The sequence below is a fragment of the Kwoniella botswanensis genome, chromosome 1 (genome assembly GCF_036426115.1).
Source record: "Kwoniella botswanensis chromosome 1, complete sequence".
Taxonomy (NCBI): Eukaryota; Fungi; Basidiomycota; class Tremellomycetes; order Tremellales; family Cryptococcaceae; genus Kwoniella; species Kwoniella botswanensis.
The window spans coordinates 2,774,802-2,796,618 of NC_088599.1; the positions used below are offsets into that span (position 1 = coordinate 2,774,802).

General features: G+C 44.6%; 10 protein-coding genes across 10 annotated transcripts; 3 read left to right on the forward strand and 7 right to left on the reverse strand.

Annotated features, from left to right (window-relative positions):
* Nucleotides 1-1,796: 1,796 nt before the first annotated feature.
* On the forward strand, nt 1,797-3,349 carry L199_001075 (uncharacterized protein; the record flags this gene model as incomplete). Its single annotated transcript, XM_064886832.1, has 5 exons — nt 1,797-2,175; nt 2,236-2,624; nt 2,686-2,886; nt 2,959-3,140; nt 3,196-3,349. The coding sequence occupies 5 exons, from the start codon at nt 1,797-1,799 to the stop codon at nt 3,347-3,349; spliced, it is 1,305 nt and encodes a 434-aa protein (XP_064742904.1).
* Nucleotides 3,350-3,512: 163 nt separating this feature from the next.
* Nucleotides 3,513-6,337, reverse strand: L199_001076 (uncharacterized protein; the record flags this gene model as incomplete). The annotated part of the gene is made up of 7 exons (XM_064886833.1): nt 3,513-4,195; nt 4,310-4,663; nt 4,749-5,225; nt 5,324-5,659; nt 5,746-5,823; nt 5,916-6,170; nt 6,262-6,337. The coding sequence occupies 7 exons, from the start codon at nt 6,335-6,337 to the stop codon at nt 3,513-3,515; spliced, it is 2,259 nt and encodes a 752-aa protein (XP_064742905.1).
* Nucleotides 6,338-7,134: 797 nt separating this feature from the next.
* On the reverse strand, nt 7,135-8,874 carry L199_001077 (uncharacterized protein; the record flags this gene model as incomplete). Its single annotated transcript, XM_064886834.1, has 1 exon — nt 7,135-8,874. One exon carries the CDS (start codon nt 8,872-8,874, stop codon nt 7,135-7,137), a length of 1,740 nt encoding a protein of 579 aa, XP_064742906.1.
* Nucleotides 8,875-9,242: 368 nt separating this feature from the next.
* Nucleotides 9,243-11,088, reverse strand: L199_001078 (uncharacterized protein; the record flags this gene model as incomplete). Its single annotated transcript, XM_064886835.1, has 10 exons — nt 9,243-9,269; nt 9,339-9,504; nt 9,585-9,800; nt 9,877-10,109; nt 10,179-10,253; nt 10,319-10,397; nt 10,480-10,604; nt 10,690-10,773; nt 10,851-10,875; nt 10,943-11,088. 10 exons carry the CDS (start codon nt 11,086-11,088, stop codon nt 9,243-9,245), a joined length of 1,176 nt encoding a protein of 391 aa, XP_064742907.1.
* A 406-nt stretch (nt 11,089-11,494) lies between these two features.
* Nucleotides 11,495-12,765, forward strand: L199_001079 (uncharacterized protein; the record flags this gene model as incomplete). The annotated part of the gene is made up of 8 exons (XM_064886836.1): nt 11,495-11,570; nt 11,635-11,725; nt 11,790-11,803; nt 11,883-11,895; nt 11,959-12,110; nt 12,180-12,213; nt 12,314-12,459; nt 12,716-12,765. 8 exons carry the CDS (start codon nt 11,495-11,497, stop codon nt 12,763-12,765), a joined length of 576 nt encoding a protein of 191 aa, XP_064742908.1.
* A 246-nt stretch (nt 12,766-13,011) lies between these two features.
* Nucleotides 13,012-14,034, reverse strand: L199_001080 (uncharacterized protein; the record flags this gene model as incomplete). Its single annotated transcript, XM_064886837.1, has 2 exons — nt 13,012-13,597; nt 13,706-14,034. The coding sequence occupies 2 exons, from the start codon at nt 14,032-14,034 to the stop codon at nt 13,012-13,014; spliced, it is 915 nt and encodes a 304-aa protein (XP_064742909.1).
* Nucleotides 14,035-14,767: 733 nt separating this feature from the next.
* On the reverse strand, nt 14,768-15,275 carry L199_001081 (uncharacterized protein; the record flags this gene model as incomplete). The annotated part of the gene is made up of 2 exons (XM_064886838.1): nt 14,768-15,071; nt 15,136-15,275. 2 exons carry the CDS (start codon nt 15,273-15,275, stop codon nt 14,768-14,770), a joined length of 444 nt encoding a protein of 147 aa, XP_064742910.1.
* Nucleotides 15,276-15,646: 371 nt separating this feature from the next.
* On the reverse strand, nt 15,647-16,544 carry L199_001082 (uncharacterized protein; the record flags this gene model as incomplete). The annotated part of the gene is made up of 2 exons (XM_064886839.1): nt 15,647-16,205; nt 16,267-16,544. The coding sequence occupies 2 exons, from the start codon at nt 16,542-16,544 to the stop codon at nt 15,647-15,649; spliced, it is 837 nt and encodes a 278-aa protein (XP_064742911.1).
* A 367-nt stretch (nt 16,545-16,911) lies between these two features.
* On the forward strand, nt 16,912-19,176 carry L199_001083 (uncharacterized protein; the record flags this gene model as incomplete). Its single annotated transcript, XM_064886840.1, has 12 exons — nt 16,912-17,145; nt 17,211-17,270; nt 17,343-17,364; nt 17,419-17,513; nt 17,574-17,595; nt 17,645-17,776; nt 17,844-17,901; nt 17,966-18,275; nt 18,335-18,384; nt 18,451-18,483; nt 18,550-18,876; nt 19,035-19,176. The coding sequence occupies 12 exons, from the start codon at nt 16,912-16,914 to the stop codon at nt 19,174-19,176; spliced, it is 1,485 nt and encodes a 494-aa protein (XP_064742912.1).
* Nucleotides 19,177-19,254: 78 nt separating this feature from the next.
* On the reverse strand, nt 19,255-21,643 carry L199_001084 (uncharacterized protein; the record flags this gene model as incomplete). The annotated part of the gene is made up of 10 exons (XM_064886841.1): nt 19,255-19,326; nt 19,412-19,485; nt 19,568-19,706; nt 19,771-19,858; nt 19,938-20,383; nt 20,445-20,540; nt 20,633-20,748; nt 20,827-21,136; nt 21,236-21,427; nt 21,494-21,643. The coding sequence occupies 10 exons, from the start codon at nt 21,641-21,643 to the stop codon at nt 19,255-19,257; spliced, it is 1,683 nt and encodes a 560-aa protein (XP_064742913.1).
* Between the last annotated feature and the right edge of the window lie 174 nt (nt 21,644-21,817).

Genomic DNA, 21,817 nt, shown 5'->3' on the forward strand with positions numbered 1-21,817 from the left:
ATTCTCGGCGTGATTGTACATCCTTGATTATCCTATACGATGCTATAGAGGCCAACGCTCCGTTGCTCCCTTATATCCTGCCCCTCCTCAGCTGATTGAGTGGGTATGTGGAGCGTACCCTGAAGTCGCGGAGTGAGAATCGTGTGATGTTCTGTCGATCCAATTTTAGCAAAGGGTAAAGAACATTCGAAAACGCAGCAAAAAGATACGGATTTTCCGGAAAAAGACGCTAGCATCATGTGGTTCAACGAATCCAGCGATTTCAAAGCCCGTCAAGTCGTTCACTATCCTGAAAGCCTTCCGTCTTTAGCATGCTCCATTACACCTTTGACTGATAGCAGCCTCCCTAATGACGGGCTCATTCGATCAGCACGATACATGTGGTGTCTTTGAGTAGCTCCGCGCTCTGAAACGCTAATTTGGCATAACGCATGTCCGATACGTCAGTGTTTTCAGACTCGGTAGGAGATAAGCAGGAGACACTCATGGTGTCTCTTCTGGCAAACCCATAAATAGAATGATAAGACAGTAAATAGCACGAGGTACAGCTCCAACAATATAAAAATGATGTTGTTATCTTGTCAGCAAAGACATGAGCCTGTTGCTCAAATAGCTGGCTTCCCATGATCTCAATGATGGGGAAACGAGTGACCTCATTTTGATACTCCGACGAAGATAACGGCGAAGTCTGAGACAGAAAAAGACTCCACACCGCATGATGCAGTACGATAAGCTGACGGTTTCGTCAAGTCTGATTGGATCTGCCATCTATCTATCTATAGCCAGGAGCACTTCGATGTTGACCTCGTGAGGTCTTGAGCGATTTCCATCATGAACACAAGGCTGATGACGAGTCAATGGGTCCAGAAGCTCATCTGGACGAATAATCACAACCAGAAATAGACAGCTATCAGGAGCATTCGTATCCCCTGATATCTGATCAGTTAGAAGTTTTGTCGATTGCGTTGAACGGTGGAACAGGCTTCCTCCTGTACCAAAGCGCTGAGCCTGCTAGTGGCTATCGAAATTTAGGTCCATTCAGCAAGGAAGCAGGTTTATGCAGTGGTCAGATTTAGCATATCCTTGAACCGTCAAATTAACATATTGCTTTATCAGAAGATCGTCATGTTGTGTAACAGTCAGCTCCTCCCGCTCCCCTCTGGGTCTTACTTAATCTCTCATCGGTATGGCTGCTTCTCTTATTCAACCTGTCAGTATTGAAGGGAACAGACCGCTTTGCCTGCTTGAACAATCTGAATCCCCCATTTGCTGCTGCGCCAACCTGATCGAGTGGATGTCAAATCTACTGTAGCGTCACCTTTGAAGGTCTGCTCAGCCAGTGTGATTAGCCCTCTTGGTATGGAATCTCTGCAGCAATACCAAGTCTTGTTTCTCTGACCCACGGAGTCTTCGCATGCTTTTCACGAGAGACTTCAGTCGCCGCTTTCCTCCAACACTCCTTGGCTCTTATCTTGGAATGCTATCTCGGCTTGCCCACGAAATCCTGCATTTGTACTATAGAACTATAGATGATTTTAGTGATTCGGTAGCTTGCTTGGTCGTGATATCAAAAGGATAATCCTGAAGAACGTCTTCCTTGTAAAAGAGCTGTATCGTATGTACATGCCTGAATGAGCAGCACTAACGTAATGTACTCGTAACCTTAACACGAGTCCATCGACGCGTTTGGTTTATTTCTGAACTGTCATCGCGAAGTCATCAACATTACGCAAATTCCGCTCATCCCATCACCGTATAAATACTTTCCCCGCCTGACTTCTTCTATCGATCAAAGGATGGGGCCGGTCCCAAAGTGGCTATGGGTCTTGGTGATACTCAATATCATCCTTTGGTCCGCAGCGCGTCGGAAGTCTTCAAAAGACACAACGACCATAGTTTGGTCGAAGTCGACCCAGATCGATCCGTTCAAACACACGTATTCGTATCAAGGCAACAATCTAGTTAACACCACCGCTCTCTTCGATCGACAGACTCTTGACCCTATCATCAAATCACTACTGAGAACATCATTTGCACATAATAGCTATGAATCCAAAGTAATACCGTTCTATAGAAAAAAGACAGGCTCGTTCAAGTCTGAAGATGTAACCTTGATCACTTGGATAACTTCAGATCGTTTGGGACGACTGGTCAGATTAGCGGAGAAAAGAAAGGGTGAGCTACTTGCTCCCAACATCACTGTGCTTGATATAGCCCACTCATACTTGAGCATAGCTCCGATATCCGTATCGTATTACATTCCTCTCCGAGATAAACTAGCTACGCGTGATTTAGCTTTACTTGATAAACTATTCAAAACCCATCCTGCCCTATCCCAAAATGTCGATGTCCACCTAGTCACCTCTTCAGAGATACTACAACCGAACACGTGGAGGACAGTTGCCCATACATTCTCACAGACCGACTGGGTGATGTTATGGGATGCGGATTTTGAGGCTTGTACGGATTATCAGGATGGTTTAGAGGAATTTAGGAGGAATGTGAAAGATAAGAGATGGTTAGGAAGGTTAGATCATGGAATGGCAGCTTTGATCATACCGTCCTACGAATGGACGGATCCATCTTATGCTCGTGGGAGGGATCTATGTCCGAAAGATAAAAGAGTAAGTCAAACAACCTTGCCGACTTAATATCATTGGATTCTGATGAGACGGTCTACTACAGGAACTATCCACTCTATATCATGATCTGACCCTTGACGCATTCGAAACTCATAACCCCATACTATCCCATGCTACAGAATATAACCGAGCGGTAGATGCTGGATTTACAGATTACTATGAGGTGACAGAATTTGAATTTGGATATGAGGTGTATGCGATATTCAGGAAAGACGCGAATGTCTGGTACGACCAGCGTTTGGTGGTGAGTCCTAATTCCGCCCTCTGTGAATGCGAAGTGATTTGGTTGTATACTGAGAAGAACGGTGTTGTTTAGGGATATGGATTCGATAGAGGGGCATTTACAGCTCAGATGTATCTGTCCGGAATGGATCTATACGTCTTACCTGGTCAGTACGCCGTACACGAGGAACATCCATCATACACCGAGAGTATGACTCGGGATTCCAGTGGGATGACTGTCTCATGGATGACTTTCCAATTAGATCTTTGCCATAGGTGAGTCGATTGTCTTGCATGAAAGAATGGGCTTGACAAGATATATGCCGTATAGTATCTTCCAGCGGTTGGCAACCAGAGGTGAATTACATGGACAGCTGGGCGAACGATCAATCTCACATTGCGCAGATCTGGACTTACCGGAAATGAAGAACGATCTGGACAGACTACTCATGCAGTCTCGCAATATGGGAGCAAAGCGAATGTGAAGGTGAGAACCATGTATCATGCTTGCATGCATGCATGTATGTTTTACGTATACTGCTGATCAACTTTCCCTAAGCGCTTCATATTTCTGTCTGACATGGTCTCTTACTGCTGATACTGACGATCGATGTATTCTAAACAGCCGATGTGACCCTCTTGAAAAGACTAATCATCGAAGAAGGGAGTCTGAGGGACATCACTGAATAGCATGTTTCTAGCGATTCTTTCCCTTTGTCGATCCAAGGGATGATAGTCATCCGGGTCAGGATCTTCTTCGCTGGCCGTCTCTTGCTCTTTGGCTGAGGATCCTTCAACTGCCGGGTCATCTTCACTCTCCAGCGAGGGGTGCAGCCCGAAAAGTGTCAAACGATGTATTCTCATTTGTTCTTCATCGAATCTGTGCAGCCCATCAGCCACACTTTGCGATTCAGAAAAGCCACTCTGGGAGTCACGATCAGGGGTTTTCCTTTCCGTCACTCGGTGTCCTGGCGAACTCGCACTTTCGCTTGAAGGCGTAGTTTCTCTTTGACGCTTTCGATCACTTGATGTACCTCCTCGAGAATCAGGTTGGTTGGCCAACCGAGCTTCCATCATTTCGATATCTTTCACACTCAACGTGAGGCTCTTCGCTTCTCTACCCGAGATCAATTGACGGCTGAACCATGATCCAAATTTCAAGAGTTGCTTCGCTCGTTCAGGATCGGTCTTTTCCAACTTGGGATATGCGTGCCATCTCGGTTGCGTAAGTATAGACCTCACACCTTCTTCAGTGGTATACTTGACCCGATCAGATCCAGATTTGATGATATAATTTCTCAACACACGTAATTGCTCTGCTCCCTTGTCACCTATAAAATCAACAAAGGTTCAGAAAGAGTTTCGTCACCCACATCGATTGTCCTTGTAGGTCAAAATGCAAACGAAAAAGAAGAGAGAATCCTGGGATCTTTTCGCGCACTCACCTAACCCTGTCTTCGTATCCCTATAATCAGCTTGGAATTTACTCCATTTCAACAAATCAGCTGAAAAGTTATCTTCATCCTGTTCTTTTGAAGAACTTTGCAAATCTGCTAAAAGAGTATCGTTCCGCGCTTGATCACGTTGTATCCTCTTCTGAGCGAGCTCGAAAGTGTAATCCACTAATTGTCCAGTGAATTCAGGTTTCTTGTCCTTAACGACCTTGTAGTAATTTGACCATTTCGCCAATGAGAAAAAATTTCCGATGACTGTGTCTTTATCTGTGAACTTATTGGCTTGGAATTTATCACTTTCCATATATTTTTGGAGTCTTTCAAGGTATTCTCGACCATATCGACCTGATGACGACACACAAAAACGATAAATAGTAGGCAGAACAGTAAGTGGTTGATATGTGTCAGTGTCGCTAATCAAATCACTCACCCATGCCTGTGTGGTTTGAACCGAATTCCTCTTCGAAAGATTTCACATGCTCTTCTTGGTCGTGAACGGGTGGTTCTCGTTCTAGTTCTGGGATTATCTCGGGTACAGGCTCGGTACCGCGACTCTTTGATGACATTTCACCGGATCTTAGTCCGGCGATTCCTTGCCCAAAGGCAATCTGGGGACTTGTCAGACCCAGACTATCCGTGGGGTGCTGTCCGGTTCCCTGCTCAGACATCATTGACAAACCTCTGATCATCTGACCTTGTATATCCCTTTGACCTCTAGCAAGAGCAGAAATATACCCTTGGATCTGAGCAGTGACATTTGGATCCACTTCTTGCACATAGCTCATCTCTTCAGGTACTGGTCTACTCAGAAATCCCCTCAAGGTATCTTGATCCCTGAATTGATCACTGAAAGGATTGATACTTACATCTGCTGTTAGTTGTTGAAAGAGCTCTTCTCCGGCGTGGCCTACAATTTGTTCCAATCAGTGGATCAACGCGGTATCCGGCCATTCCGACAAGTGCTGGGGAGCGAAGAAGGAGATGAAGAAAAAGATGAGTACTCACCTAAATTTTCAGGTATTGAATTAATTCCAAAATCAACTTCATTCGCATTCGAGTCTCGATCAACAGCCGGCTTATCGTCCATTCTAGGTTTCTTCCATTTCGATAACTTTGCCCACAATCTAGCAGAATCTCTTGACCTTCTTTCTCTATCTGCAAAATCGATAAGATATTTGGCTCCTTCCAAAGCTAGTTCTGGATTTCTCGACCTGAATGATTCATACATTTCTGAGTAGCTCGGATTTTGTGTTAGATGATCCACTTTTCTGAATGATCGATCATTCGGTTTTAGTACGATGGCACTTTCCACTTGATTCATGAATCTATGACCTGCTGCTCCTGCAGAAATTGTAATTCCAAATGTATTGTCAGCGAGAGTTCCTCAAGACCGATTCATGTCAATACGCTTTGAGCGGGCGACTTACCAAAGGAAGCTACGAATTTCTCTCTTGATCCTAGTAATCGCATGGTCTCACTGTGCCATATATGCGAGTTGAGCTCTTCTACAATAGCATTAACATCATCAATGTGATCAGAGTACTGTATTTTAGCACTTGGTTCTTGTGTTAGAGCATTTGGAACACTGAATACTCACTCGAGACTTGATCATTCGATCTACAATATTCCGCATATTTACTCAAATAGTCGAAACTCCCTTGAATCACATCTCTACTTCTCTCATCATCATTCTCGTAATTGTCTCTCCACCATTTGGCGATTGGTACTGGATCCGTTCCGTTTTGCTTCCTCAGATAGTCACTGATATTCCCAGCTGAAGAAAATTGTTCGGCTCTGGGTTGGATCACGATTTGACGTTCTATACGATCGAGGCGAGTTGATAATTGACGGCCTATCGTGTACAGTGGTACAATGTAATACGATTTAGCGAGATCACATTACCGTACGTTTGAATTTTGTCTTCAGTGAGTAATTCGACCTACCAAGAGTAGTTCTCTTATCGATTAACTTTGATCGCCAGGCTGATAGATCCTCTTTCGACATGAGTTGGTCTGTCATACTGTATACCGAATCGATGAAATATACAGTATCAAGTCCGACTATCCATCTCTCAATCAATAGCTGGAAAACTTCAGGAATTTCATTCGATACAAGGATGTTAAATACTCCTATAGACAAGCACTTAAGGGCATGTCGCTTTATCAAAATGTGTGATTTGAGGCAATACGTATAGGAGACTTGAAAGCTCAGACCTACCTATAAAGGATGACGAAGCCCAATCTATCGCAGCAAATCATCTTATCAAAGTCCTTTGTTATCTCCGAAGACTATCAAGAGATGATTCCGTCAGCTATCTTCTAAGCTGTGTTCCGGCCAGAAGGATCTTCGAATTCAGAAGACGAGATTAATCCTCCCTTCTCGAGCTCCACTCGCCTTCTCATCCATATCTTAAGTTTTGTGAAGGCGCTTTTATCTCCCCCCTTCAGTCCTACGACAACTTTAACGTCGGACATCGACAATTGTATTTCAAAGTCCGGCCCCGTTCTGCCAGCTCAGCTGTCCGTTAACCTTGTCACCTGATAAGCATATCAAATCAGATATCGCCATGCGTTGATGCAAGTTCCAGTCTGTATATACATATTAATTTCATGCCAGGCATTAGACCATATTATTTTCCTTGAAATGATATATGTGTACACAATTCAATCCATATTTATTTATTTTGTAGAAATTTCGTATATGTGATGATTTCGTAAGCTCAACTGAGGTCCTCCGATCCTCTTTCAGTAATTTGTAATTTAGATAGGCTCTATACAGTCATAAAGACAGATGAATGACCAGACATCAGTACAGCGTTACATCCAGCGAACGACGTATAACAACTCACCTCCACAAGCTTCGCAAACCGGTTGTCTTTCCGCTGCTTCTCCGACCATGAAGCGAATATTGGCCTTGGAAGGGAGCTTAGCGGAGTCTTGCGGAGTCATTTCGGTCGGAACAGGAGCAAAGGAGATGTTAGGTACCCCCGGTTGGGATCGATGACCAGTGTTACCACCTGCCGAATTAGATGCTGTGCCAGTCCCATTGGCGGGTCCAGACGAGTTACTAGGTAGCGAGGTGAAGGCGTTGAACATCGAGGACATATTGACAGGTATCGCAGGATTACCGTTTGCCATGTTTTGTTGTGAGCCAGCAGTGTTGACACCGCTGTAAGTGCCGTTATCGTTGCTAGTATTTGCATTGTTACCGTTGTTGTTGTTACCGTTCAACATTGAAGTGAAGTTTGGCAATCCGAGACTGAGGCCGGCGCCACCAGGAATGAAGGACGGATTTTGATGGGTTGAAGCAAGAGCATTGGGGGTAGAAGAGTGGGAGGCAGTGTTCGCATGAGTGTTACCATTCGAAGTGGAGGACGCTGTCGTATTACCGTTGTTGTTGTTGCCGCTGTTGTTATTGACGCTTCCACCGACATTACTATTACCATTACCACCATTGTTCGTGAATCCACCGATAGGGGTTACTACCGGACCATTTGGACCGAACCCAGTCATCACACCACCATTCACAGCTACCGAATGTAAGAACTGCATGATGGCAGGTGAAAATGGTGAGTTGGTATTGGTGCTTTTCTTGACATCCTCGATCATCTCTTTATACATCTGATGATATCTGAATCCGAGTTGGTCGGTTCTCTCGACGATAGTGACATTTTGGTCCGATCGACGGTCTTCTGCACCGGTCGAAGAATCTTCAAGGGAATTGGTACTAGCAGTGTGAGTGAGTATGGCAGAACCGACGAGAATTTCGGTCAACCTATATCTCATTTCCGCCTTTTCACATCCCTCGGGGTGACCTTGTAGAGTACAGTCTTCACCTCTTGGACACTCCGCTTTGCTATAACTGATTCTACTTTTGAATAACCTAGGAGGAATGCAAAGAGCTCTAGCTTGATGAATGTTGACGACTTCGCCATCTTCATCCATGATTGTAAAGTAGGGAACCAGGTCATCGTTCAGACATGCTGGAGTGGTGGAGTTGAATGAGCAACAGATATACTTCGGTCGACAAGCGACAGGTAAGAAGTTTCGAAGGAGATGGTAAGGATCTTTGTCACTTGATAATAATCCGATTCTCCCACTTGTTCCATGTCTCGCGGTGAATACCAATCTTGAAGTTCTAGGGAAGAGCATGTCATCGAAGTAGAACACTAGACATTTGGCGATGGTGGTCAAGATCTCGTAGGGGAATTGTTCATCGTTGGTATCAACCGTCATCTTGAATACCATTCCTAATTGAACCCTCAACCTTCGAGTCGGAGTCAAGGAAGAAGAAGGGGTACCGTCTTCCTCGTCGTCTTCCTCCTTGATGGGTTGCATGAACGCATGTTTCTCTCCGTTAGGGATATCGATTATTCTAGTGAACAATTTGGGAAGTGAATGATCAGTCAAGATGACATGTCGATAGACGAGTGGAGTGAGGAGTTGATGGTTGCTCTTGCAGGATAAGGAAAGGTTTGATAGGGTTCTATGGTAGTTGAGTGATTGTAGCTGTTGACCGATGAGGAGGACTATGTCGTCGCTGAGCTTTGGTGGCATAGTGAGCGTATAGCAATTGATGTGGGATATATCTATAGTATAGTGAACAACAATGAAGAAGAAATGAGAAATTGTATGGGGATGAGAATGAATAGGGAGATCAAGAAGGAAGGAAAAGGGAAAGTGATGAGTAACAGTTATTTATATATATGTCATAGTTTGATGATGGGTCTGTGCGTTGATTAGTAGTAGTGGTGGCTGTAGTTGTTGATGGTGATGACGTAACATCCAAATGTCTGGATTCTGACTGTGTTAGTGGATACTGTATCATATCGTATACACATTATACACTGGAAAGAATCGAGGTGAGCTGACGAGATACATCCTATTCATGTCACATCCATTGATCTCATATCGAGCTGACAGATCTACTCTTCGTACTTCTCAAGTCGCACCTATATCATCGGTGTTAGTGGAAAACACTCCTGTAAGTCGTGTAGGGGAATTGAGACAGATCCACTCACTCTACCAGCAAACGGTTTCAACCCAGCCGCTATTCTCTGACCACCTACCAGGGCCGTCCAGTCCATCGTATCTCCACCATGCGCACGGGCAGATAACATGTGTTGTTGAGCTACGTCCATCGTGGGCATAGGTACATTGTGAGACTCGGCAAGTTGTCGAATATTTCTGACAACGTATTAGTACGTCAGCTGTGCTGATAATCTCCGTATATTCTGCATTTCTGCAGATGGAGATGGATCACTCACCGGGCATCGGTTATACCACCACCCAAGTTGAATCCACCCTCACTATTGAATCTATTCTTGGTGATCCTATCGGCGTACCTGATCAAAGCAGGTGATTTATGTTGATCTTTGATCAGTTCGACTAATTTATCTGATCCTACACCAGATTGATCACATAGCGTGAAACATTCTGCTAAGAGTTCGATAAATCCTAATTCCAATGCGTTTCCTACCAATCTAAGAGAACAAGAATGATAAGGTAATCAATCATTACAATCAGTATTCTCTTTCTCACGAGGTTGAGATTACTCACTTAAAACTCATAGCTCTCTCGACATTACTTCCCAAATCCATCACTTTCCTTCCAATAGCAGGAACCAGCGCATGAGCAGCATGCTTCTTGGCGAAATAATCTCCAGAGATGGCTAAGATCAAATCGGCAGTCTCGGCTGCTCGAGGTACACCGAACACGGGACATGATAGGAAGACTCGATGAGGGGCGGATCGAGCGAGATCTTCGAGTTTACCAGCTGTGGTAGGGTAGATCTGAGAGATCATCAATCAGCAAGGAGCCAGTCCCAATCTAATTGGTGGCCCGGAATCTACGAGACTCACTGTACTGGTGTCAACGAAGATTGTTGTTCTGCCTCTACCACCTGGTTTGATACCATCACCTGTACCTTTTTGAGTCTGCAAAAGAGCATTCTCACAATTAGGTATAACTTCCAAATGAGGAGATTGGAAACTTGGCTCACCTCTTGACCTTGAAATAGTTGGGCGTAAACAGCTTCTACAGCTTCATCACCTGCCAAAGAAGTCACCACCAGATCCGCACTGAAGATATGGCACAATTACAAATCATAGATCAGTATATCGTGACAATGACGATGAATGATGGAAAGAAATGGTAACACACGTTCTGCCAATTTCCTCTAAATCCGTGACGACCTTGTAAGAGCTCTCAGGTACTTCATGTTCAGTAGCGTATTTCAAGAATTTTTGAGTACCGTCTTCTTTTCGGTTGTATACCATCAATGGAGGCTGCAAGGTATTTGTAAGGGATATCATATCAGTAAATCAGATCACGATACAAATACTTCCTGTACTGAGTTAGATATGACCTCACCTGTCCCTCTGAAGCTAAATGTTTGGCCAAGTTGGATGCCATCCTCTTACCCATCTCACCTAAACCTACGAAAGCGAGTTGGTCCTGACATCATCTCACTTGTCAGTTTTCGCTGCCAACTGTGTTCTTACTGCCTACTTCGAAAGAGAGTGTATGCTTACATGAGCAGGTGTAGGGGTGGATGGTCTACGGAAGAAGCGTCCTGATAAGCTTACAGCCAACCACTGACATAGCTAAATAGGTGTAGGCTCACCTTGAGAAAGGGATGGGTTCAGCAGGTACATTGTGTTCTTCCTTGGGTGGTTCGTATGTCCCTCCGAAATGATCGATCGGATCTCCCACCCTCTCTACCGGAGGAGTCACTGGGTTCTCGTTGAAGTGCGCTTTGAGTCCTGACATGATGTGTCTGTTGTATATATGGTGGATATTAAATTGTAAGATGAGATGTGAGATGTGAGATGTGAGATGGGATTATTGTTTTTTCACCAGTAAGCGAGCGAGGGTGTTAGTATACTCGTGGTGATGGTAATGACGTCTCTACTCTCACACCGCACAGACGCTCAAAGGGATCGTTGTTAGGGATCAGGGGGCCCTATGCGGCAATTGCTGGATGGGGATACACGTGTCAGTCACGCTAGAGCCATGTGTCGAGCTTGGACTCATCTCACTCGTCACCATCACCAATTACCCCGCAATACAATGAATGAATGCCATCACAGCAACAACAGGAGACGGCTAAAGACGTGTCCAACATCAACGATATCATATCATAGCATAGCATAGAGTAACACACATATCATATGCAATGTCAGCACCCACAAGAGCAGCTCCTCCACCACCGCCAGTAGCGAACGGGGATGAAGATCAGGGTGCTTCAGCTAGTATGTCCAATCCCAGATACGTCTACGCTTGGACCACTCCAGTTGACTGATTTCTACGAGATAGATGAACGACTGTTGGCAGCTGCCAAACACGATAACGAAGAGATGTTTGCGAATGCTCTGAGTGAAGTGACAGACGTGAATTACGTTGATGGGTGAGCTGGACCCTGTTGAAAGGACAGAGGGGATGTAGCTGACGGATTGAGATAACACTGATAGACTAGGTAATACCGGTGAGTAAGATATGTCAGATCAAAAATGACAGGATGATATCTGCTAACGTACGGCGGGCCTCTGTGACCCGTCATGTAGCTTTACATTACGCGTAAGCACCTTTCTTTCGACTTCATGAAGATAGAATATCGATTGATTTTTGACGTCTATGCAGAATCATACATGCATCAACATCGATATTGGAACCCTTACTAGAGCACGAGACTTGTGATGTAGATATACGAAATAGACTACAGGGTGATACACCGCTACATATCGCTGTGAGGAATAGATGGGAAGATCATGAAGGGTTGAGGTTGTTCCTAGGTGGGTCCAGCTATTTGTACGATGATACATTTTATATTTTGCTGATATCGATTATGATATTCTATCTAGTGGGACATCTGTTAGAAGCTGGAGCAGATACCAAGTGAGTACATATTTGTATCTCACTTATACGCGAAACACGATCAAATTTTGTGTATCACCCCTGCAAGTGTGAGCTGATATGACTTGATGATTAAACGTAGGATCAAGAATCGATATAACCAGAAACCCATAGACCTCCTTCCTCCACCTAGTAACGATCCAGAGTCAGACGATGAGAAGATCCGTGCGGCTATAAGAAGGACAGAAGCTGAGGAGATGATTGCGGATAAAGATGATATTGTGGAAGGTAAGTTTGTGGGAAACCATTCTCCTCTTCTCTCTTGTCTTTACTTATCAAACCTCCCTCCCCTCGCCTCCCTTCGTACTTGCTGTCTGTGTCTTCAGCTTGCTGCTTCTATGTTCCGTCGCGCCTTTCAATCATTTGGTTTCCTTGTACGCCAATTTATATCTCGGCTTCTTCCACCCCCGCTGCCCCAGCGGTATAATCAGTATAGGCCAAATCTGAAAAGGGGAAAAAGCTGATCTTAATATACTGCTGCTAGATGATGATGATATAGTCGACCCGAACGACGTAGCGTCAGACTCGGATTGATTGGATTGCTTAGTTGATCATTCGACTTATTCGCATGTATGATGAGATGTATTGTATATACAGGATCGGAGTGCAATAAATAATAGGTAATAATACCAAAATTTTCTTTAATTCCTCTGACTAACTATTCTCTCTCAGATTGTGCAGATTTTGATCATCTCATTTTTGGGAATATCTTACTGATTACGATTAAAAGGGAGACTCATGAAGTCAGTTCACTTTCTTCGCTAACAGATTCACTAAAGGTCAACTTACAGGAGTCAAATTACTCATGAACCTTGCCGATACAGCTAACCAATAGATCTCTCTTTCTCTATCAACGGTACCTAATTTGACTATTGGCTTCGCTGTCTCTTGATGGGCTTTCATATAAGCCCATATCCAATTACTTGGTAAGCCCTTCATGGCTTTTTCATCCCAGTCCCAACCCCTCAATCGCCAAAAGGTTGAATTCCAACTAGCCCAATCACTATCGTACCCTCTGATCGATGCAATCACCCTACTAGCTGTATATACATCGTCGAATTGCGCAGCAAGATTGAACAACTCGAATTGATGTTTCATACCATATCGATCAACTGGATGAAGATTTGATAAGAGCTGTCTACCTACTTCGGGGGTTTTGAGGGTAAGACTCAGATCGAGTGTTTTATGCAAAGTCACCCATTTTATATCTTTTGGTAACGATGCGATGGCAGGACTGAGATTGTTGGGATTATGGTGGATGGAAAGGAAAGTTGAAATGTATAGGTTGCGAACGGGCTTAGGAGATTTATTGATTAGACTTGATTGATCTTCATTGAAGATTAACTCATGACGGGCTGAGATCACACTGCGTAGTCGATCAGCTGATTAGCGGATCGGTATATAGGATATGGTATACGGTATCGCATATGGTAAGGATGATGGATACTGTATGATGAAGGTGATGAATACTTACATAGGTTCAGACTCTGTTTGTGATTTATCTTTGTCATTCTTCAGGATTTTGTCCTTGCTATTGCTCACGACAATTTTGAAATTCTGAAAGACACTCCTCAGTCCTGTGGCAATATGAGTACCAGTCTTTCTGTCAAATGGAAGTGGTGTGGTAGGCTGTCGAGAAAAGTTATTGCTCGAATTGTTAAGACATGAACATGATATCTCAGATAAATTGTCGATCTTCCGCTCGATCCATGCCAGTTGAGATACCAGAATCAGCAAGAGGATCGTGAGACAGAGGATGATAGTGGTGGAGAATGTTGATTTTGAACTTGAATTTTTGTACATGCTTGAATGGGTTCAAGGTGATTGATGATGATCTTGTGGAAAAGTGTCGAATAGGAAAAAAAAAAAAAACACTGTATCGTATATTATATCGAGTACTATAGATATCTCTGGGTGTGCTAACAAGGATTATTCCTTTTGCTCAGGACTGACATGCGATGCTGCTGTACGAATCCGTCTGACTTATACGTATAGGGAGGAAAGGAGACTAGTCTAGTCTACGTATGTGCATTTTAGACTGGGTGTTGTTTATCAACGAAGTATATGAGTAATACCCCTCAATGCGATCCACCAAACTGCAGCTGGTGTCTTATACAATCAATACTGTATTTCATATTGACAGAAAAAACATTGTAGTATTTTGTTCTCGAAGCTTCATTTTACACTGAAAATTGTACAGCAAGTTTCGAAAAATTCAATACAAAGCTCTTTTGTGAGGGACTAACTGCCTTATCGCATTCTTTCACTATCACAAGTTGCGTTTCATGAGCAAATTTCGACCTCGACTTTTCAAAGTGCAGACTCACCAGGAGGACATTCTCAAGGAACCCACAGGCAACTTCACGCCAGTAGGCTCTGGAACGATGTTCGTATTTTACCTGGCATTGGACATGAGCTTTGGCATAAGCGCCGACCCAGGCACTGGGTAGCTGTCTTAGTTGAGACTGAGGCCACTGATCACTCGTCCAGAAAGATCCTGCGTAACCCGATTTACTACAATCACCTATATCGCGGATCACCAAAAGCCTGTTGCTACATCGTCGAATTTGCTTGCTAGCACAAACATCTCAAAGTTATCCACCCTATGATTACCCGCTCGAATCCAGCTTTTGAGGAGTTCCGGTCCATGATGGCAAGCCTCGAAACGAAGAAAGAGCTCTCCGGCCTCTTTGATCCTGGGCCATTCAACGTATTGTAAATTGACGTCTCTGTCTACGAGGGCGGACAAGAAGATATGAAGGGCTTCCGAAGAATTCTGCAACTTCAGTTCTTTCTGTTGTTTTGAGTCACCAACTTCCAGCATGTAACGGAAGACTTTGCTACGGGAAGATCCCAAAAGTGACTTTTATCAGAGCACGATGCCGAACTGAAGAACGAACTCACCTTGCTTCGGCTAATTTCGAGCTCTCTACACAAAATGCTTTCTTGTCCGAGCTGATTACTACGAAGTCACCTTGTCCGCCATCGAATCCCGCAGCATAAGGTACACTGACACCTTCTTTAGAGGTGTATGAGCCCGGCATGGTCGTTATGAGAGGAAACTATGTCTGTAAGGAGATGATTAGTAAAATCAAGTGAGAAAAGATGACAGACAAGGTTCTTTGTCTGTCAACTGTCCGGTGGTCATGCTTCTGAGGTTGATGTAGTCACAAATCAGACTGCGCAATCAAAACTGCGTCTCTCTTCTGAATGGGACAGCACCACGCACTTCATCTACGACACAAGAGTACATATCCATAGCAAGTCATACAATTAAGTCAGGTACCATTCACAATTCTATAAATCGCCGTTACAGAAATCGTTTGTTCAGAAATCTACAAGCACCAACGACACGGAGAGGTCCAGATCGAATGGTACCGCAAATCACTGTGTTACGCCAGAGTGGTAGGGTTCATCAAGTAATTTTGTGACTTACTGGCGCTGAACTCTCCATGAACGCGCCAGAAACGCATCTCCAGAATTTCCTCTGGCAGCTATTAGCGTACACGCAAGCGTGCAGAGCATTCGCATAATCCCATGCCCACTTCTCAGGTAAAGCTAGCATGGTATCTTTATTGTAGAACTTTGTATTCCAGAAAGAGGAAGCCTCCTTTACTTGGTTTTCATCATATCTCCCCATGTTTCCCATGATCCGACAACCTGCAAATACATCATCTAGGTAGGCTGCGTATCGCATGAGCTCGAAGGAGTGATGTAGACCGTATGTGTCGATAGGCGAAAGACTCCTCAGTAATAGTTGTCCAGTCTCAGGTGTTTGCACGCCAATACTGAGATTGAGGGATCCCTTGAAAGTATCCCATTTGATTTTGTTTGGTAATTTGAAGGTATCTGGGCTGTCATGAGCTAGATTGTATAGCCTTCTAGCTGCGTTGGAGTATGTCATCATGGCGGTTTGAGTCCTCGCAGCTTGTCCTTCATCACCATCTGACTGGTGTGTGACTTGCGCGGGACCTCTGAAGCAAAGTGCCATCAGAACTGCTGTGATATATCCCTAACGAAACTTCAAGGACTCACGGGACCTCAAAGCTGGCTTGCGGGAACTCGTAGTCATCCTCCATGATCTTATCATCCAGAACTGTCATGGTCGTTGAGGGCTGAACTGGAGATTGATCAACGAATCGAAGGGGATGCCCAATTGTTGGTACAATTTCTGGAGGTCCATCTAGAACGAGCTTAGAGAAACCGTTGATCTTGAAGTATACCCATACCAGATAAGGAATGTACAACAAAGACAGCAGGAAGGCAATACAGATCATGATTGTGCTTGGATGGGTCGATGGTTTATGGGACATGGTGATGGCACCGAGAAGGTGAAGATGGAACAAAAGAAAGACAACCCCTTAGCTTCAACTGGTTTTGACTTGAGTACTTTCTCTTTCTCACATGACGCAAGGTTGCGAATGGACGGGATATACGACGGTTAGTACTGCATCATCCCTGCCAACCTTGCTCTACCAGGAGGATTGCCACATATGGCTGAGCTGTGGGTGATGAGCAATGGCCGACGGGGATCGTCCACTGCCGATGACGATCTCGATAACAAACCTCCACCGAATGCTCTTTCATCCTCCTTACTTTCTCCGCGCAGACCAAACATACAGCCATATATAGTTGATTCCATTGTTGTGGGCATATGATCGTTGACATTGATCCCTAGCAATGCAGCCTGTCCACCTCGTCATTCTAATTCACGGACTGTACGGCTCCTCACTCAACTTGGCGGCGGTAAAAGAAGAACTCCAGAGTTTATCGTCTCAGCAGATCCCTTCGTCTCCTGCGAGTTCACGCTCGACTGAGAGGTCATTAGAGACAGTCGTATATCTGCCTGAAGGGATCAAAGGCGCTCGAACATGGGATGGGATCGACGTCTGTGCTTATAGGATAGTGGAGGAGGTAAGTCTCGTCGCTACTCATCGCATTTGATCATATCCCATTGTTTAACCCACTTGTTTCAATAGATTGATCGAGAGATTGAGAGACTGGAAGATCAGGGCAAAGATGTCGTAGGGTTCTCAGTGGTGCGCTCTGTTGTAGCCTTTCTGGTGAGACAAGGGGCTGACCCTTGCTGCTTGCCTTGTTCTGTGCTCTAGATGGGGTACTCATTAGGGGGACGTAAGTCAATTCCATGACGAGGGTTGGATATTTCCGAAACTGACGGATGATCAGTCATATCACGATACGTCATCGGTGTCCTGCATTCTAGACAGCCTTCCTTCTTTTCCAGACATAAGCCAATATCATTCTCTACAGCGGCTACACCAGTAGGTCATATCTCATCATCTGAGTCCTGACTTCTGGCTGACGTATGCTTGACTCGATAGCATTTAGGAGTTCTCAGATATGGTAAGTGCGAATGACGAGCTCAATTTACTGCACTAAGCTCCTCAAATAGGTACACTCACCAACACAGTGGTACATACTGTCGGGAGACAGCTGTTCAGCCGTAGCGGAAGGCAGATATACTGTTTAGATAAAGAACCGGAACGGGCAGGAAGGGGATTGTTGGAATTGATGGCTGATCCTGGTACGCTGCTCAGATGTTTGGATTCAGAATGATGGGTCACAACCTTCAAAGCTGATGTTCCAATTAGATCACGTCTTCATTCAAGCCTTAAAGATATTTCCGAAAGTAATGATAATAGCGAATGGGTGAGCTATTTCCCCCTCCCCTCCGTAATGTTAGGACGAAGCTCAGATATCTGTCCATACACAGCTGCGAAGATCAAACCGTTCCGTATCCGACAGCATCCATCAGCTCCTCCGACCCATTCTCTGATTCGTCAATATTGGATATCGAAGTAGATGACGATCATATAGTCCGATCCTGGAAGAGGATCGAACTGCCTGATCCTGACGATTTACCAGTAAATCACAGTATGGACGTTGACGACGATGGTGAGGAAGTTCAGATACACATCAAAGTGATGAAGTCTCCAGTCAACAGGATACCGACCGAATGGAAAGGTAGAAGAAGACAACCACTTCCTCCTCCGTTTATGGTGTTTCCTTGGCCTATCAATTATGTGAGTCAAACGATGGGATGTCTACGATCTATAAGGAGCTGATGCACAGCCTGACATAGCTGTTATTCTTGATATTCCCTTTACTCTTGCCATTCGTGCTGGTATATCTGTAAGTCCAGCTACTTAGATTTCAAAAGAGACAGTTCAGCTGATTCTTCGTATTCCAAATGCTCAGAGCTGGGGCTATAACACTGCATAACTTTCACTCGTACGTCCCTCCATGCGAACAAGCTTAGATACGACCTGAATCTGACATCGCTCGTCATCATCATAGTCGCAAACGTATACAAACCCACCGTAACTTACTTGATCGTCAACCGCTTCTCGTCTCTTCGTCCTCCTCTCTTGCCAACGCCATCGAAAATGCTACTACAGAGCTCCGAGATACACTATCAGACTCGGTTAGGCCGTCCACGTCGATTGACGGTATCTCCACACCGCCTTTATCAGAACCGGTCGAACATAGTAAAACCGCTCCATTGCTTTTAACGCCCGCGCAGAAAGTGATGATACGTAATTTGAATGAGGCGATCCCTCATGCGGAGAGAGTGATAGCTTGGTTTCCTTGGGCCTATAACAGTCATGCTATGTTGATCTGCCGGTGAGTACTGCCATTCATCGACATGATCCCTTCGCCCTCCTTCGCATCTCATCTTTTTGATTGCGACTTCGCAAAACGCCTTGCTGCTCTCCACATTTCCCCCTTGGAAATTCATGTCCGAAAATGAGAGAGTTCCCATTGATAAATTGGCCTGATAGGGACACAAAGCGATTTCCATGGCAGGAAGACGGGAGAGGTGTAGTCAGAAGATGGACAAACTTTGCTTATCAAGCAGGTATAGAACAATTGGGTGAAGATAGAAAGGATAATGATAGTACATCAATGACGGTACACGATTGAACGGGACACTCTGATGCACGATTGTAAGACCTCTATAGGATTTTAATGCATTGCAAAATGCATAGATTGTAGTTATCATTATAATGGCTTCTCACCTGGACCAAACACTGGTCTATCAAAAACGAGATTATCCAAAGCTCGAGTGTTGAGCTGAACACGGAAGATATCCAAGGATCAGTACTTGGTCTCTCAAGAAAGATTTTCTATTTCAAGTTCTAACTAATGGTATACTCACCAAATGCGGTCCAAGTTGATCCAATCGATTTACACCCAATAGACGTAAAGTAGTTTGAATTTCGTCTCGCATGACTATGAGAGTCAACCGTAAGCATAAAGCATGTCATCCTCTCAGTGGATTATCATATGAACTCGGGGCTGAGATTTTACTCACTCTCGATAGCATGTACGACACCTTCTTCACCGTATGTCAGAGAATACAGGAAAGGTCGACCCATTCCCACTCCCTTAGCACCAAGACATAATGCTTTGACTACGTCTGTTCCTCTTCTGCACCCTCCGTCAAGGTATACCTGTAGCCCTCTCGTTAGTTTATAATCATCGTATACTTTCAGGTTAGTGAGACTATCAGCTCACTTCACACTTCTTCAAAAGCTCCGGGCAGATCTTGTTGATTTCTAATAAAGTGTACATGGCAGGAGGGGATCCATCAAGAGCTCGGCCACTAATCATTGTAACTTATCAGTATAAAATTCCAATTCAACATGCTATGCTGAATCTACTTGTAAATTCGATCTACTCACCCATGATTGGACAAATAGATCGCATCCACTCCCAGCTCAGCAGCTTTCATAGCATCTTCCACTGTCTGTACACCCTTCAATCCTATGGGCAACTTTGTATGTTTCCTCAACCAAGCTATATCATTCCAATTTAATTTCGGATCAATGAACCCTCCAACCGATCGCCCAATTCCACCACCTTTGTTGTCCGACGAAATCTTTCCTCCTGATATACCTGATGCTACTTCTACTTCCGCTCGACTTCGTTCGTCTGCTTCTCTCTTCCCTGGAGCGGCAGCATCGACAGTCACGAATATCGCTTTTAACCCCAGGTCGTTGATCTTACGTATGAGAGCCTCGGACTTGTCCCGGTTACGGTCGACGTAGAGCTGCATGAAGAATGGTTGAGTTGGGGAGGTACGGGAGTTGATTATATCTGGTAATGGAGCTGAGGCGTTGGTCGAGATCTGATGGGCAAAATTTAGCCTAGTAGATGAAGACAGTGCATACGGTGTGATACTAGCTCACCATTTGTATGATATCACATTGACCTGCACCTTTAGCTAAGAGACATTCTCCTTCCGGGTGGGCGAGTTTGGCCATACCAGCAGGTGAGATGAATATCTGGTTGATCGCAATCTGTCAGCTTTCCCATGGTCTTCTCGCTCGGTCTGAAACTCGTCGTGCGTTGAAAAGCGATATCACTGTTCACTCACAGGTAAAGAGGTCTCTTGACCTAACATCGTAGTTCTAGTATCGGCAATATCCACATCTATCATGATTCGAGGCCTGAAAAGTATTGAGTTGAATGCTCTTCTATTCAAATCGAGGGCTATGCAACGAACAAGAGTCAGCTAAGGTATATCACTAGGCAAGAAGTATAACCAAAGGAAGCATGGCAGTGACTCACTATACTGATCCGTAGCTCCACTAGACATATAAGCCCAAGCTTTCCCCGTCAATATCCTTCTAGCAGCTTCATCGAAATCTGGTAAACCGATTATCTCGGCCAATTCAATCTTCCTCTCCTCCTTCTCACCACTAGCCACCTTGTTTACCGTCTGAGGTAAAGTCATTGGATCTACCAATCCCATGAAAGCCTCTTCGTCTAAACCGTTCTCGATTGTCCCGGGTGGATGGATGGGATTGAAAATCGCACTGGCATCTCGTCCGGCTACTCGGTGGATGTGTCCTGCTCCGCCAGGATGTATTTGAGCGAACTGCAAGATTAGATCACCGCATCTCATTCCATTAGCTCCGTTATCTGGTCACCGAAGTCAGACGATGATGATGATAATGGCAGAAGGTAGAACGCTCACTTCAGTAAGATCATATACCTTTCCATCAATTACTACCCAACAATCTTCAGGTGTATTGTGCTTGTTCACTTCGCTGAAAGGTATCAGAGCTCTTCCTACGGCTGCATCTCTAGATGGTGCTGGATCATCCGCAGCTTCTTCTAGTCTTATGGGGCTGGTGAGTGCATATCCTATAGCCATGGATGCTGCGACCTAGACCGAGGGAACATACCGATAAGCTTGATCCTCATACCGGGGTTTGCGCTAAATATCACTCACTGCACTACCTATTTGAAGGAATCTAGCTCTCGATCTAGCTTCTCCAGTCGCTGATCCACTTGAGAAAGGTCTTTTGGGTATCTGGATTGCTCGTCGCGGTAGCACACGGGGAGTTACCAGTCTCGAAGCTGGTCTCATTGTGTTCATCATCTTGATTATCTCAGTGCAGATGTTATTGATCCAATCTTTATCGAGATCACTTCACTCGTATTTGACTATGAGTGGATTTGGTCGGGAGTGGCACGTCCGAAGGTACCTTTATATAGACTGATAGGGTGTCTGCCTTTGCTCTCTCAGCTGTCCGATGAGTGCCAAACCCCGAGA